This window comes from Scyliorhinus torazame, chromosome 18 (genome assembly GCF_047496885.1).
Source record: "Scyliorhinus torazame isolate Kashiwa2021f chromosome 18, sScyTor2.1, whole genome shotgun sequence".
Taxonomy (NCBI): domain Eukaryota; kingdom Metazoa; phylum Chordata; class Chondrichthyes; order Carcharhiniformes; family Scyliorhinidae; genus Scyliorhinus; species Scyliorhinus torazame.
The window spans coordinates 72,509,398-72,525,689 of NC_092724.1; the positions used below are offsets into that span (position 1 = coordinate 72,509,398).

Genomic DNA, 16,292 nt, shown 5'->3' on the forward strand with positions numbered 1-16,292 from the left:
ACCTGCGTATATCTGAAGGTGTTCCCCGGGGGGGGGAGCCCAAACTTCTCCAGCTCACCCAGGCTCGTGAACTTCCCATCCACAAACAGGTCCCCCATCCTTCTAATACCTGCCCTGTGCCAGCTAAGGAACCCTCCGTCCATCCTCCCCGGACAAACCGGTGGTTCCCCCGAATCGGGGACGACACCACGGCCCCCAGCTCCGCCCTGCGACATCTCCATTGCCCCCAAATTTTGATGGTAGCCGTCACCACCGGGCTCGTGGTGTACCTCAAACAAAGAACAAAGAAATGTACAGCACAGGAACAGGCCCGTCGGCCCTCCAAGCCCGTGCCGACCATGCTGCCCGACTAAACTACAATCTTCTACACTTCCTGGGTCCGTATCCCTCTATTCCCATCCTATTCACGTATTTGTCAAGATGCCCTAAAATGTCACTATCGTCCCTGCTTCCACCACCTCCTCCGGTAGCGAGTTCCAGGCACCCACTACCCTCTGCGTAAAATACTTGCCTCGTACATCTACTCTAAACCTTGCCCCTCTCACCTTAAACCTATGCCCCCTAGTAATTGACCCCTCTACCCCGGGGAAAAGCCTCTGACTATCCACCCTGTCTATGCCCCTCATAATTTTGTAGACCTCTATCAGGTCTCCCCTCAACCTCCTTCGTTCCAGTGAGAACAAACCGAGTTTATTCAACCGCTCCTCATAGCTAATGCCCTCCATACCAGGCAACATTCTGGTAAATCTCTTCTGCACCCTCTCTAAAGCCTCCACATCCTTCTGGTAGTGTGGCGACCAGAATTGAACACTATACTCCAAGTGTGGCCTAACTAAGGTTCTACACAGCTGCAACATGACTTGCCAATTCTTATACTCAATGCCCTGGCCAATGAAGGCAAGCCTTCTTGACTACCTTCTTCACCTGTGTTGCCCCTTTCAATGACCTGTGGACCTGTACTCCTAGATCTCTTTGACTTTCAATACTCTTGAGGGTTCTGCCATTCACTGTATATTCCCTACCTGCATTAGACCTTCCAAAATGCATTACCTCACATTTGTCCGGATTAAACTCCATCTGCCATTTCTCCGCCCAAGTCTCCAAACAATCTAAATCCTGCTGTATCCTCTGACAGTCCTCATCGCTATCCACAATTCCACCAACCTTTGTGTCGTCTGCAAACTTACTAATCAGACCAGTTACATTTTCCTCCAAATCATTTATATATACTACAAAGAGCAAAGGTCCCAGCACTGATCCCTGTGGAACACCACTGGTCACAGCCCTCCAATTAGAAAAGCATCCTTCCATTGCTACTCTCTGCCTTCTATGACCTAGCCAGTTCTGTATCCACCTTGCCAGCTCACCCCTGATCCCGTGTGACTTCACCTTTTGTACTAGTCTACCATGAGGGACCTTGTCAAAGGCCTTACTGAAGTCCATATAGACAACATCCACTGCCCTACCTGCATCAATCATCTTAGTGACCTCCTCGAAAAACTCTATCAAGTTAGTGAGACACGACCTCCCCTTCACAAAACCATGCTGCCTCTCACTAATACGTCCATTTGCTTCCAAATGGAAGTAGATCCTGTCTCGAAGAATTCTCTCCAGTAATTTCCCTACCACTGAAGTAAGGCAGTTCCCTGGATTATCCTTGCTACCCTTCGTAAACAGAGGAACAACATTGGCTATTCTCCAGTCCTCCGGGACATCCCCTGAAGACAGTGAGGGTCCAAAGATTTCTGTCAAGGCCTCAGCAATTTCCTCTCCAGTCTCCTTCAGTTTTCTGGGGTAGATCCCATCAGGCCCTGGGGACTTATCTACCTTAATATTTTTTAAGACACCCAACACCTCGTCTTTTTGGATCTCAATGTGACCCAGGCTATCTACACACCCTTCTCCAGACTCAACATCTACCAATTTCTTCTCTTTGGTGAATGCTGATGCAAAGTATTCATTTAGTACCACGCCCATTTCCTCTGGCTCCACACATAGATTCCCTTGCCTATCCTTCAGTGGGCCAACCCTTTCCCTGGCTACCCTCTTGCTTTTTATGTACGGGTAAAAAGCCTTGGGATTTTCCTTAACCCTATTTGCCAATGACTTTTCGTGACCCCTTCTAGCCCTCCTGACTCCTTGCTTAAGTACTTAAGTACCTCGTTGGATGAAGCGGCAGCGGCGCCGTCACCAGCGCCTCCAGGCTCGTGCCCACACAGGACGTCATCTCGAGCCTCTTCCATGCTGCCTCATCCCCTTCCATCACCCACTTACGCACCATCGCCACTTTGGCGGCCCAATAATACCCACAGAGCTTGGGCAGCGCCAACCCCCCACCTATCCCTGCACCGCTCCAGGAACACCCTTCTCACCCTCGGGGTCTTCTGCGCCCAGACAAACCCCATAACGCTCCTGTTATCCTGCCTGAAGGAGGCCTTAGGGATCAGGGTGGGGAGGCATTGGAAGAGGAACAAAAGCTTCGGGAGCACTATCATTTTAACTAACTGCACCCTACCCGCCAGGGAGAGTGGCAACACGTTCCACCTCCTCCATCTGCTCCACCAGCCTCGTGAAGTTAAGCTTATGTAGGGCCCCCCAGCTCCTAGCTACCTGGACCCCCAGGTACCTGAAACTCCTCTCCGCCCTTTTTAGCGGGAACTCACAAATCCCCCTCTCCTGGTCCCCTGGGTGCACTACGAACAACTCGCTCTTCCCCATATTAAGCTTGTACCCGGAGAAATCTCCAAACTCCCTAAGATCCTCATCACCGCCAGCATTCCCCCCACCGGGTCCGCCACATATAGCAGCAAATCATCCGCATAGAGCGACACCCGATGCTCCTCCCCACCCCGCACCAGCCCCCTCCAGTTCCTCGACTCCCTCAACACCGTTGCCAGGGGTTAAATCGCCAGCGCAAAGAGCAGGTGGGACAGGGGACACCCCTGCCTTGTCCCCCGGTGTAGCAGGAAATACTCTGACCTCCTTCTGTTCGTGGCCACACTTGCCACCGGGGCCTCATATAGCAGCCTCACCCACCTGACGAACCCCTCCCCTTCCCGAATCTTTTCAACACCTCCCACAGGTACCCCCATTCCACCCTATCAAAGGCCATCTCAGCATCCATTGCCGCCACTATCTCCGCCTCCCCTTCCATCGCCGCCACTATCTCCGCCTCCCCTTCCATCGCGGGCATCATTATAACATTCAAGAGCCTCCGTACATTAGTACTCAACTGCCTCCCTTTCATGAACCCCGTCTGATTCTCGTGTATGACCTGCGGCACAGAGTCCTCTATCCTCATGGCCAAACTCTTTGCCAGCAACTTTGCATCTACATTTAGCAGTGAGATCGGCCTATATGACCCACACTGTAGGGGATCCTTGCCCCGCTTCAGGATCAGGGAGATCAGCACTCTAGACATCGTCCGGGGCAGAGCCCCCCCCCCCCATTGCCTCGTTGAAGGTCCTTACCGACAGCAGGCCCAGCAGGTCCAAATACTACTTGTATAATTCAACCGGGAACCCATCCGGCCCCGGTGCCTTCCCCGCCTGCATGTTCCCTATCCCTTTGACCAACTCCTCCAACCCAACCGGCGCCCCCACCCCGCCACCTGCCCCTCCTCCACCCTCGGAAACTTCAGCCGGTTCAGGACGTGACCCATCCCTCCCTCCACTAGTGGGGGCTCAGACCGGTAACAAGGGGGCAATGTTGAAGGGGGGCTGTGCAGGGAGGTGGGCGGAGAAGGGCAAATGCCCCGGGGGGGGGGGGGGGGGGATGTGGAAAGAGGATGCAAGGAGGAGGATGGGGGAAGGGCAAACATGGGGGGCAATGTGGAAGGAGGGTCCATGCCTAAGGAGAGGGGTGGGTGACATAGAAATTCTACTCTCGTTATTGTTAACATATTGTTTAAGCTAAGCAGAACCACTATGATTCATTTTATTTTTCCTTCCAATTTTCTTTTGGTTCAAATTGATTTATTCTGCCTGAGTAATGGATTTTGCCAGATTATTTGCATGGAGGGCTGCAATTCTGCTGATGAGCAGGAAATAATCTACTAGTCCATCAGGCCTGTCCCACACAATGAGAGTCACAGGCTGGAATTTACAGCATCTGTATTTGAACGAACAAAGAACAAAGAAATGTACAGCACAGGAACAGGCCCTTCGGCCCTCCAAGCCCGTGCCGACCATGCTGCCCGACTAAACTACAATCTTCTACACTTCCTGGGTCCGTATCCCTCTATTCCCATCCTATTCATGTATTTGTCAAGATGCCCCTTAAATGTCACTATCGTCCCTGCTTCCACCACCTCCTCCGGTAGCAAGTTCCAGGCACCCACTACCCTCTGCGTAAAAAACTTGCCTCGTACATCTACTCTAAACCTTGCCCCTCTCACCTTAAACCTATGCCCCCTAGTAATTGACCCCTCTACCCCAGGGAAAAGCCTCTGACTATCCACTCTGTCTATGCCCCTCATAATTTTGTAGACCTCTATCAGGTCGCCCCTCAACCTCCTTCGTTCCAGTGAGAACAAACCGAGTTTATTCAACCGCTCCTCATAGCTAATGCCCTCCACCAGGCAACGTTCTGGTAAATCTCTTCTGCACCCTCTCTAAAGCCTCCACATCCTTCTGGTAGTGTGGCGACCAGAATTGAACACTATACTCCAAGGGTGGCCTAACTAAGGTTCTATACAGGGAGATAGAACTAAGGTTCTATACAGGATGAAGGCACCACCTCTTGCCCACCCTCAATCTGCCTCCCAAATTATGGTCAGCAGGGAAGACATCAGGAAGCCTGCCTGCTCTCATGACTGTTGAGGCCCTTAGCTGGCCACGTTAAGGTCTCTTTCTGCCTTCACCATTATTTTAAGTGTGGCAGAAGGTGATAGGAGCACGGTTGATAGCCCAGCAGGATTCACTGCAGGGATTACAGTTGACCAAAATAGAGAGAGCTTCATTAGAGCTCCCCAATACTTACCAGAGACAATCCGATAGGATTGGAGTTTCTGTAAGACGTAGGAGCGAGCAGAAGTAGGCCATTCGGTCCTTCTAGCCTGCCATTCATTGAGATCATGACTGATCTGGTATGATAATCCTTAACTCCACTTTCCCGCCTTATACCCATAACCCTTGATTTCCATACTGATTAAAAACCCGCCTATCCCAACCTTGAACACACTTGTTTTTTATAAATTTAGTGTACCAATTCACTTTTTTCCAATTAAGGGGCAATTTAGTGTGTTCAATCCACCTACCCTGCACATCTTTGGGTTGTAGGGGCGAAGCCCATGCAAACACGGGGAGAATGTGCAAACTCCACATAGACAGTGACCCAGAGCTGGGATCAAACTTGGGACCTCGGCACTGTGAGGCAGCAGGGCTAACCCACTGCGCCACCGTGCTGCCCTGCCTTGAACACACTTAACTCTGAATCAATTAAGGCTGCTCCCAGCGTATTATCGCTTTTGAATAGGCGGATTGCCAACCAACTTTTCAGTCACAGGGTGGGGGAAATGGCAAGGGATACATCTCCCCGTAAAATCTACCTCCGAGCTATTTACACCACAAGAGGCAATTCAGCCATCAAGTCCATATCAGATCCTCACTGAGCAATCCGCTCAGTCCCACTCCACCACTCAAACCCCTGCAGCTTCATTTCATTCAAATGGCTATCCCTTTTCCTTTTGAAATAATTGATTGTTTCAGCATTGACTGCCCTCCTGGGCAAACAGTTCCTCATGTTACCCCTGCACCTCTTGCCCCAAACCATAAATCCCCTAAACCTTGCTAATGGAGCAGCTTTTCCTTGTCTGCCATATCCAAACCTGTCATAATCTTGTACACCTCTATGGAATTTCCCATCAGTTCTCCTTTGATTCAAGGAGAACAACCCTAGCCTTTCCAACTCAATCTTAAAACTAAAATTCTCCATCCCAGGAACCATTCTGGTAAATCTCCTTTGCACCCTCTCATGGGCCCTTATGTGGTAGCCAGAACTGGACACAATACTTCCCCTGGGGCCTAACCAGAGCTTTAAAAATGTTCAGCATAACTTCTGTGCATTTGTATTCATGAAGCCCAAGGTGCCATATATTTTGCTTACCACTCTCTCAATATATCCTGCCACCTTCAAAGATCGATGCATATGCACCCTCAGGTCCCTCTGTTCCTGTATACTGTTTAGAACTGTGCCATTAAACCTGTATTACCTGTCCCTAGTTCCCTGCCAAAATGCGTCACCTCACATTTCTGAATATAAAATTCCATCTGCTACTGCCCACCCATTCTACAAGCCTATCTATGTCATGTTTCATGTGATTCTTTTAATCCTCACTGTTTTCTACTCCTCGAAGTTTGATATTATCAGCATATTTTGAAATTTTACTCTGTGTTCCAATCTGTTTTCCAATTATACATAACAAAAACAGCAGTGATGCTAACACTGACCCTTGGGGAACACCACTCCTCCAGTCTGATAAACAAGCACTTATCACAATTCACTGTTTCTGACCTTAAACCCAATTTTTTAATCCAATTGGATTACACAACTGTATTCCATTAGCCTCAATTTTGTTAACCGGCCTTTTACGTGGTACATTGTTGAACACTTTCTTAAAACCCATGTAGACAACATCTACCACATTCCATTCATCAACCTTTTCTGTTACCTCATCAAAAAATTCAATCAGATTAATCAACTAGATGGTGAACCAAGCGCTTGTTCATCCACACTCACTTACACACAAGATCAGATTTGGGTTTCTACAAAACGTGCGGTAGCACCGCTGCTTCACAACGGGTTCAATTCCAGCCTTGGGTCACTGTCTGTGTGTCGTTTGCACTTTCTCCCCATGTCTGCCTGGGTTACCTCCGGGTGCTCAGGTTTCCTCGCACAGTCCAAAGATGTGGAGGCTAAGTGGATTAACCATACTAAATTGCCCCTCAGTGTCCAAAGTTATACAGGTGAGGTGGGGTTACAGGGTGGCGGGGATAGGCTGGGGGGAGTGGGCCTAGATAGGGTGTTCTTTTGGAGGGTCGGTGCAGATGTGATTGGCCGAATGGCCTCCATCTGCACTGTAGGAGTTCTATGGTTCTAAACCTTAACAACAGTATCACAATTGAACCAGATCTGCCTCTTTGCCAACATTGGCATTTCTATGCTTTCACTTGACGGGAGTCAGGAACACAGATTGTTTCCTTGTTTTCTCACTCAGGCCAATTACTATTGCAATGGAGGTGATCAACCTCAGGATGATCAGAGATTGCATTTGGAGCTTTTTTATTAACATACAGTGAAATATGTGTCTTAAAACAGCCCTCTGATCACATCAACAATGCATTTACTAACTGCTGTTTTTCAAAGTATATTTGTCTTAAAATCAGATTCTTGTCATATGGGATTTATTTTGCTGTGTTGACAATCAAATGAATGAAGAAAAAGATCAGAGACTCTATCATTGTTTATGGTCAGATTATGAAATAGTGAGAGGTGAAAAATATTAATTCAGAAAATACAAGGAAAATCAAAAAATTCTAAATTGGAAAAAGAAAAAGGTCATGGAATCCCTACAGTGCAGAAGGAGGCCATTTGGCCCATCGAGTCTGCACCAACCCTTAGGGCGGTACGGTAGCACAGTGGTAAGCATTATTGCTTCACAGCGCCAGGGACCCGGGTTCGATTCCTGGCTTGGGTCACTGTCTATGCGGAGTCTGCACGTTCTCTCCGCGTCTGTGTGGGTTTCCTCCCGTAAGTCCTGAAAGACGTGCTTGTTAGGTGAATTGGACAGTCTGTATTCTCCCTCAGTGTACTTGAACAGGCGCCGGAGTGTGGCGACTGGGAGATCTTCACAGTAACTTCATTGCAGTGTTAATGTAAGCCTACCTGTGACACTAATAAAGATTATTGTTATAGAAAGATCACCCTACCTATGCCCAATCCCCATCTTATCCCTGTAACCCCACACAATCTTTGGACAATTCGGGGCAACTTAGAATGCCCAATCCACCCAACCTGCACATCTTTGGACCGTGAGAGGAAACCTGAGCACCCGGAAAACATCTACACAGACACTGGGAGAACGTCCAAACTCCACACGGACAGTAACCCGAGGTCGGAATTGAACCCAAGTGCCTGGTGCTGTAAGGCAGCAGTGCTAGCCACTGTGCTGTTAACACTCCAAAAGGATTGAGCAGTGTGTAGACCATATCAGTCAAACTGGCTGACCGATCAGCAATGGAATTCTTTAGATATATGATAGATACCTGTATATTCCTATACATTATCAAAGTTTACAGTTCCATGATTAGAGAAGGAATACATGAGGTCCAAAACATAATATATATGAGCAAATAGCAACTTTAAAGAAGGCCGATTATCATTCTTTGATTTTGTTGTAACAGGAGCAAGCATCCTGGGTTTGTCAATGTGAGGAGGGAATGGTGCAACGACTGGAACAGGATTTTAAGATGACTCTGCAACAGCAGAGCTCCCTCGATGAGTGGGCATCCTGGCTTGATAATGTAGTGAATCAGGTCCTGAAACCACACGAAGGCAGTCCCAGTTTCCCGAAGGCTGCCCGTCAATTCCTGCTTAAATGGTCCTTCTACAGGTTTGTAAGCTGACAGTTGCATCCCATCTGAGCTCTTTGCATTGAACTAGTTGGACAGGTGAATGAATTGGACATTATTTGCGATTAGGCAGAACCATGACAGTTGAAAACCCATACTAATAAGTGTTAAACATTGGAAGGAAAAGATAGAGGACAGGCTTGACAGTTGTTGAACTTGCTGGAGAAGAATCTGAAGGGAGTTCTGGGAGGTGGATAGAATTTCTTCAGGAACTCATTGCAATGTAGCAGTTAAGGAGTTAGCAGCTACTGAGTCATATTACCAGGTCAGTAGACACTGTCAGGCCATTGTACTGAAGCTGCATGATGCTCTGGTAAGGTTGCATCTTGAAAACTGTGATCAACACATAGACATCAAAGCACTAGAAGAATAGAGAAGACCTACAGGGCGGCATCCTAGTGGGCTAAACAGCTGGCTTGGAATGCAGGACAATGCAGTAGTCCGGGTTCAATTCCCGTACCGGCCTCCCCGAACAGGCGCTGGAATGTGACAACTAGGGGCTTTTCACAGTAACTTCATTGAAGCCTACTTGTGACAATAAGCGATTATTATTATGAGGAAAAGGTAGAACAACTTTTCAGCTTCAAAAGGAGCCAAATGAAGGGGACCTTTCATGGCATTGATAATTTTGCCTTGGGCGGCGCAGTGGTTAACACTGCTGCCTAAGGCTCTGAGGACCTGGATTCGACCTGGCCCCGGTTCACAGTCCATGTGGAGTTTGCACATTCTCACCGTGTCTTCGTGGGTTTCACCCCCACAACCCAAAGATGTGCAGGTTAGGAGGATTGGCCATGCTAAAATTGTCCTTTAATTGGAAAAAAATAATTGGGTGCTCTAAATTTAAAAAAAAGATAAATTTTGTCCTTCATGTTAAATGGAATTGAAATAGTTGATCGTGAGTGGTACAAACTGATAAAAGGATAGGCTTAGGGCTGAAGCTATAAAGCCCTTCTTCACAGAATGACTAACACCTGTAATGTTCTTCGGGTAGTGTAGAGGCAAATTCCAGCCATTTAAGAGGCAATCAACACTGAGGGCGTTGAAATTGCAGGGGAAGTTAGATGGGCTGAATGGCCTCTCGGATAATTCGCTTAGTGATATGTAATGTTCCCACTACATTCAAATGGAATTAATGTTATTAATTATGATATGAGGAGAGGATTTTGTCATCTCGATACTCAACCTGTTTAAGTAATGTACTGGAACAGCACAGAAGATAGCTATGCAGGAAGCCTCTAGATGGGAAGGGCTGGAGTTCACATGGGGCATGGGCATGTCACAAGTGATCGGCACAAGGGGGAGGGTGGGAATGTTGACCACAACTACAATGGGATCTAGTATTGTCAGGGAAGGCTAGAGAATAAATGGAGGGAGCTCTCTCTTCACATCATGAGGTTCCAGGTAGATATCTGCGACATAGCCAATGAGAAAGGGAACTTCAAAGTTTATTTTGAAATATTAGTGCAGAACCACCATCTTACTGTTTCGGAATTACGTTGCAGTTATTTTTTATTTTTAAATTTAGAGTACCCAATTATTTTTTTTCGAAATTAAGGGGCAATTTAGTGTGGCTAATCCACCTACCCTGCAAATCTTTGGGTTGTGGGGGTGAGACCCACTCAGACACGGGAGAATGTGCAAACACCACACGGACAGTGACCCAGGGCTGGGATTGAACCCGGGTCCTCAACGCTGTAGGCAGCAGTGCTAGCCACTGCGCCACCATGCCGCCCCTAGGTGCAGTTATAAAATGAAAGAAGAGGCAATTCTGAATGGGAAGGGTCTGAGGTAGTGTGAGAGGTGTGCACTGCTAGACAAAGGAGCCCCTACTGCGGGAGCCCTCTAACTTGTTGGTGCCTCCAGTAAACTGGAATCTGGGTTAGTGAGAAAAGGAAGACCTCCTTAGGAAAAAACCATTGGAAGCCAATGCCTTTACAAGAAATTCAGAAGTCAATGGCTTTGTATCACAGTTGCTGCACATCAACATTAACACATAAAAATGTAAAATTTGGGAATGCAGGCAAGAAGCATAGGTGCAGCACATATGGCATTCCATCTCTGGACGACAGTCACGTGTTCACCAGAATTGGCATTCAGCTGGCCAAAGGGCATACAGTTGTTAATTATGGACAACTTATTGTTTATTGGTATGCCAGATCGGAGATTGGAGCACTGAGCTAGGTTAGGTAGTGCATTTCAGTGAGACCTTCTCATACCAATGAGGAATTCAGATGTTACACACCTGAGGTGGCATCTCGGTCACTTCGATGTGTGTGACCGCATCAGAGACGAGGCTGCAGCATCGACCATGCAAGTCGGGCAGAGACCACTATAGACTAGTACAGTTGCCATAGGTGACAGACTGTCAGCTTCACTAGCTTGACGCATTAATAATTAGTGTCTTCAGTCTTTCACTTCAGCGAGAAGGTAAAAGCAAAAAAGGATCAAGGGCTCAAAACTGCCTTTCTGAGGGTGCTAATGAAATGGAGGAAATGAAGTGGGGAGTGATGATACCTAATGCAACCCCAGGAGGATGCCCCGGCTGAGGTCCAGGGTCAAGGAGAGCAAGAACAAGAAGGTTAGGAGGAGACAATGGAGGCGACTTACCATACCTCTGGTATACTGAAGAAGGTTCTCCTACCAACAAATGAGTGAGAAACAATGCCAGATATGTCCCCAGCTCAGGTAGACCACACCTGCCACATTCTTTGTGAAGATCTGATGCCCCATGGAGTTGGAGGCTGTTCCCTGCCAGTGACTTTAAAGGTTTTGTCTGTGTGCCATTCCACTGACCCATAGGGGACCTGCGTGGTATCTCACAGTCTGCAGCACATAGATGCATGAAGGAAGTCACAGATGCCCTTTACTGCAAGGGGCATTACTATGTCAGGCTTGCTCTGGGCAAAGATAGCCAGGTTGCGAGATTCACCAACTTCACAGCTACTTTCTTCACTTTCTCAGAGTGTAGGATGAAATTGACTGTGTCCATGTGGCTTTTAATGTTTGTAAAATGAAAAAGCTATCACTCCATCAACATTCAACTGGTGTATGACCATCGGAAGCACCTCCTGCACGTTTGTGCACAGTACCATGGGAGTTACCACGACTCCTACATCCTGAGTCAGATGCCTCAGATATCCAAAGGGCATAAGCGCTTACAGGGGTAGGTGGCTGCTTGGGGATGATGACACCGGTGCGCCATCCTCAGAGCTGTTCAGAGGAGAAGTACAACACTGTTTACAGCTCCACAAGGTCCTTAATTGAGCAAACCATTAGCATTCTCAAGATGCATTTCAGATGTTTGGACCACTGAGGTGGCATACTCCATTACACTCCCGATAGGGTTTCACGCATCATTGCTGTGTGTTGTGCCCTTCACAGCATGACGCTGCAAAAAGTGGATCACTTACCAAAGGGTGAAATGGAGGAGAATGAGTGTTCTTCGGAAGATGAAGATCACATGGACCCCTTCTTTTGAACAAAGCACAGGACCAGGCCCTTCGGTCCTCCAGGCCTGCCGCAATCATGATGCCTGTCAAAACTAAATTCTTCTGCACTCCCGGCATCTCCCGGTCGCTATTGTAATGCTTCCGCAACCTCACCGGCAGCTGATTCCAGGCACTCACAACCCTCTGTGTAAAAAAACTTGCCTCGCACATCTCCTCTAAACTTCCCCCCTCGCACCTTAAACCTATGTCCCCCAGGGGCGGCACGGTGGCATAGTGGTTAGCATTGCTGCCTCATGGCGCCAAAGACCCCGGGTTCGATCCCGGCCATGGGTCACTGTCCATGTGGAGTTTGCACATTTTCTCGTGTCTGCGTGGGTCTCACCCCCACAATCCAAAGATGTTCAGGGTAGGTGGATTGGCCACGCTAAATTGCCCCTTAATCTGCAAAAGAAAATTGGATACTCTTTTAAAAATAAAAAAAAATTTTCAACAATAAATAAATAAAAATAAACCTATGTCCCCTAGTAAGTGACTTTTCCACCCTGGGAAAAAGCGGCTGATTATCCACCCCGTCCATGATGCTCATATTCTTGTAAATCTCTATAGGTCACCCCTCAACCTCTGTTGTTCCAGTGAAAACAGTCAAAGTTTATCCAGCCTCTTCTCATAGCTAATACCCTCCAGACCAGGCAGCATCCTCATAAACCTCTTCTGAACACTCTCCAAAGCATCCACATCCTTCTGGTAGTGTGGCGACCAGAATTGTATGCAATATTCCAAATGTGGCCTAACTAAGTTTCTGTACAACTGCAGCATAACTGCCAATTTTTATATTCAATGCCCCGACCGATGAAGGTAAGCATGCCGTATGCCTTCTTGACTACCTTGTCCACCTGCGGTGCCATTTTCAGTGATCTGTGGACCTGTACACCCAAATCTCTCTGCCTGTCAATACTCCTAAGAGTTCTGCCATTTACTGTACATTTCCCACCTGTATTCGACGTTCCAAAATGCATTACCTCATATTTGTCCGGATTAAACTCCATCTACCATTTCTCCGTCCGAGTCTCCAACCGATCTATATCCTGCTGTACCCTCTGACAATCCTCTTCACTATCCGCAACTTCACCAATCTTTGTATCATCTGCAAATTTACTAATCAGATCAGCTACATTTTCCTCCAAATCATTTATATATATTACAAACAATGAAGGACCCAGCACTGATCCCAACCTTCCATTCAGAAAAGCACCCTTCCACCGCTACCCTCTGTCTTCTATGACCGAGCCAGTTCTGTAATCATCTTGCCAGCTCACCTCTGATCCCGTGTAACTTCATCTTTTGTACCAGTCTGGCATGAAGGACCATGTCAAAGGCTTTCTTGAAGCCCATGTAGACAACATCCTTCCTTCATCAATCATCTTAGTCACTTCCTCAAAAAACTCGATCAAGTTAGTGAGACACGGCCTCCCCTTCACAAAACTATGCTGCTTATCACCAATAAGTCCATTTCTTTCCACGTGTGAGTAAAACCTGTAAATAAGTATATACTGCTTCTACCGATCCCTTTTTCCCAAATTTATCACCTCACATTACAACAACCTGTGGTTGTTGACCCATTCTGCTGGAGAATCATTGTCCCAGTGCATATGTGGGTAATTACAGTCCACCAGTATCACCACCTTTACAGTTCTTGCGCTTCGCTGTGATTTTCCTGTAGATTTGCTCCTCTATCTCTCCAATTGTAGGGCAACAGAATACCCCCATAAGGTGATCATCCTCCTTTTGCTTTTAAACTCTAACCAAATGGATTCAGCCTTTGCCTATTCAAGAGTATCTTCTCTTAACAACGCCACAGTGTATTTGATCAGAACTGCCATTCCACTTCCCCGTTTCCCATCCCTATCTTTTCTCAACACTTTGTATTGTGGCATGGTAGCACAATTGGTTGCACTGTTGCTTCACAGCTCCAGGGTGCCAGGTTCGTTTTCCGGCTTGGGTCACTGGCTGTATGGAGTGTGCACGTTCTCCCTGTGTCTGCGTGGGCTTTCTCCGGGTCCGGTTTCCTCCCACAAGCCCCGAAAGACGTGCTTGTTGGGTAAATTGGACTTTCTGAATTGGACATTCTGAATTAAACTCGTTCTCTCTCACACTCCTCCTCTCTGCCGCTGACTCCCCTCTGTCACTTTTCGCTGTGGTTCCCTCTCACTATTCTCACTTGGTCTCACAGCAGTTAGGAATCACTACCTTAAGTACTGGTACCAAGTTAAAAAGGGCAAGAACAATCGATGTTAACTCTGAGCCCCAATACCAGGAACTGATTAACAAGTATAACCAAATTCTAAACCTTTATAATGGTCTCTTAAAGAATGTATATATGAATATAAAACCACAATCCCATTTTCTCCATTTATCTAAAACTGCTGGGACATTATCAATATTGCCTTGGTTTTAGTCTAAAGGGGTAATTTATGACACGGGCTTGAAATTGGAGTAAATTGTCACCAAATGCAGTGTCAAATATTTCAAGGCGCATCTGGATTAGAAATGTAAAGGAAGAGAGGGATTTCCACAATAATTTGAGGAGCTAATTCCCTTAAGGTCATGTCCAAAAATTCATTTCACCATGTTGCTCTGTAATCTTTCCACTGTCTCTCAGCATTGAAGTACTATTTATCCACCTGGGGACTGGAACAGCTGGTTCACGATGCAGAGCGAGGACAATGGCGTGGGATCAATTCCTGTACTGGCTGAGGTTATTCACCTTCTCAACCTTGCCCCTCGCCTGAGCTGTGGTGATCCTCAGGTTAAATCGCCGTCAATCAGTTTTTCCGTCTCAAAGGTCACCTGGGACTGTGGCAACTTCACCCAAATAAAATATCCCGATCTAGGATGCAACATTACAGGCACAGATGTTCTTGGTGGAGAACAAAATGAATAAATGCTACATTGGTTTCTGCTTGGCGGCTTGCGGACCCATCCCGGCCATTCAGTGACCCGTTTCGGCCACCCAGCGACTCACACAGGCACCCAGCAGTGTGGCGCTAAATCTGTGTAGAAGGTGCTAAGCTCAATTCCGAGTCTGTGCTGAGCAACTGATCTTAGCTGGAGCAGTTGTGGCCTCAGAATTCTTGGGTTGAGCAGAGAATATCAGCTAATGACCCTTGCTGGAAGCATTTGGATTTTATCAGGCTCAGATGTGAATACCCACGTCCCCTATAGTGGAATAGCTTTCCAGCATCATGAGTGCTTTCATCAAGAATGGGCAAAGTGTCAAGGGTACTGAGTTCCCATGGAATCACAGAAACTGGGAGAAGGAGTAGGCCATTCGACCCTTCAATCCATTATGGGGCGCAATTCTCCCCAAACAGCGCGATGTCTGCCGACTGGCGCCCAAAACAGCGCCAATCAGACGGGCATCGCGCCGCCCCAAAGGTGCGGAATGCTCCGCATCTTTGGGGGCCGAGCCCCAACATTGAGGGGCTAGGCCGGCGCCGTAGGGATTTCCGCCCCGCGAGCTGGCGGAAACGGCCTTTGTTGCCCCGCCAGCTGGTGCGGAAATGACATGTCGGGGCGGCGCATGCGCGGGAGCGTCAGCGGCCGCTGACAGTTTCCCGCGCATGCGCAGTGGGGTGAGTCTCTTCCGCCTCCGCCATGGTGGAGACCGTTGCGGAGGCAGAAGGGAAAGAGTGCCCCCACGGCACAGGCCCGCCCGCGGATCGGTGGGCCCCGATCGCGGGCCAGGCCACCGTGGGGGCACCCCCCGGGGTCAGATCGCCCCGTGCCCCCCCAGGATCCCGGAGCCCGCCCACGCCGCCTTGTCCCGCCGGTAAATAGGTACTCTAATTTACGCCGGCGGGACAGGCAATTTATCGGCGGGGGGGCCCGCCAACCGGCGCGGCCCGATTCCCGCCCCCGCCGAATATCCGGTACCGGAGATTTCGGCGGCCAAAGGCCATTCTCCAACCCGCTGGGGTGTCGGAGAATGACGCCCATGATAAGTGTTGATCGTCTATCTCAACGCCTCACTCCCGTGCTCTCCCCATACCCCTTTACATCTTTAGAGTCTAGAAATTTATTTATTTCCTTCTTAAATATATTTAGTGGTTTGACCTCCACAAAGCAAGAGAATTCCACAGGTTCACCACCCTCTGAGTGAAGAAACTGTCTTCTTGATTTTATAAATGAAACAACAGTTGTAGCTTAGAAATGT

At 48.0% G+C, this 16,292-nt stretch overlaps 1 protein-coding gene across 7 annotated transcripts in view; it reads left to right on the forward strand.

Annotated features, from left to right (window-relative positions):
• The window catches only part of rfx2 (regulatory factor X, 2 (influences HLA class II expression)), a 262,480-nt gene that overhangs the window by 238,076 nt on the left and 8,112 nt on the right, over window positions 1–16,292 (forward strand). For all 7 annotated transcript variants that reach the window (XM_072482882.1, XM_072482884.1, XM_072482883.1 and 4 more), the window contains one exon: window positions 8,403–8,611. In XM_072482882.1, the coding sequence (XP_072338983.1) occupies window positions 8,403–8,611 (209 nt within the window). The remainder of the gene's footprint in view (window positions 1–8,402; window positions 8,612–16,292) is intronic.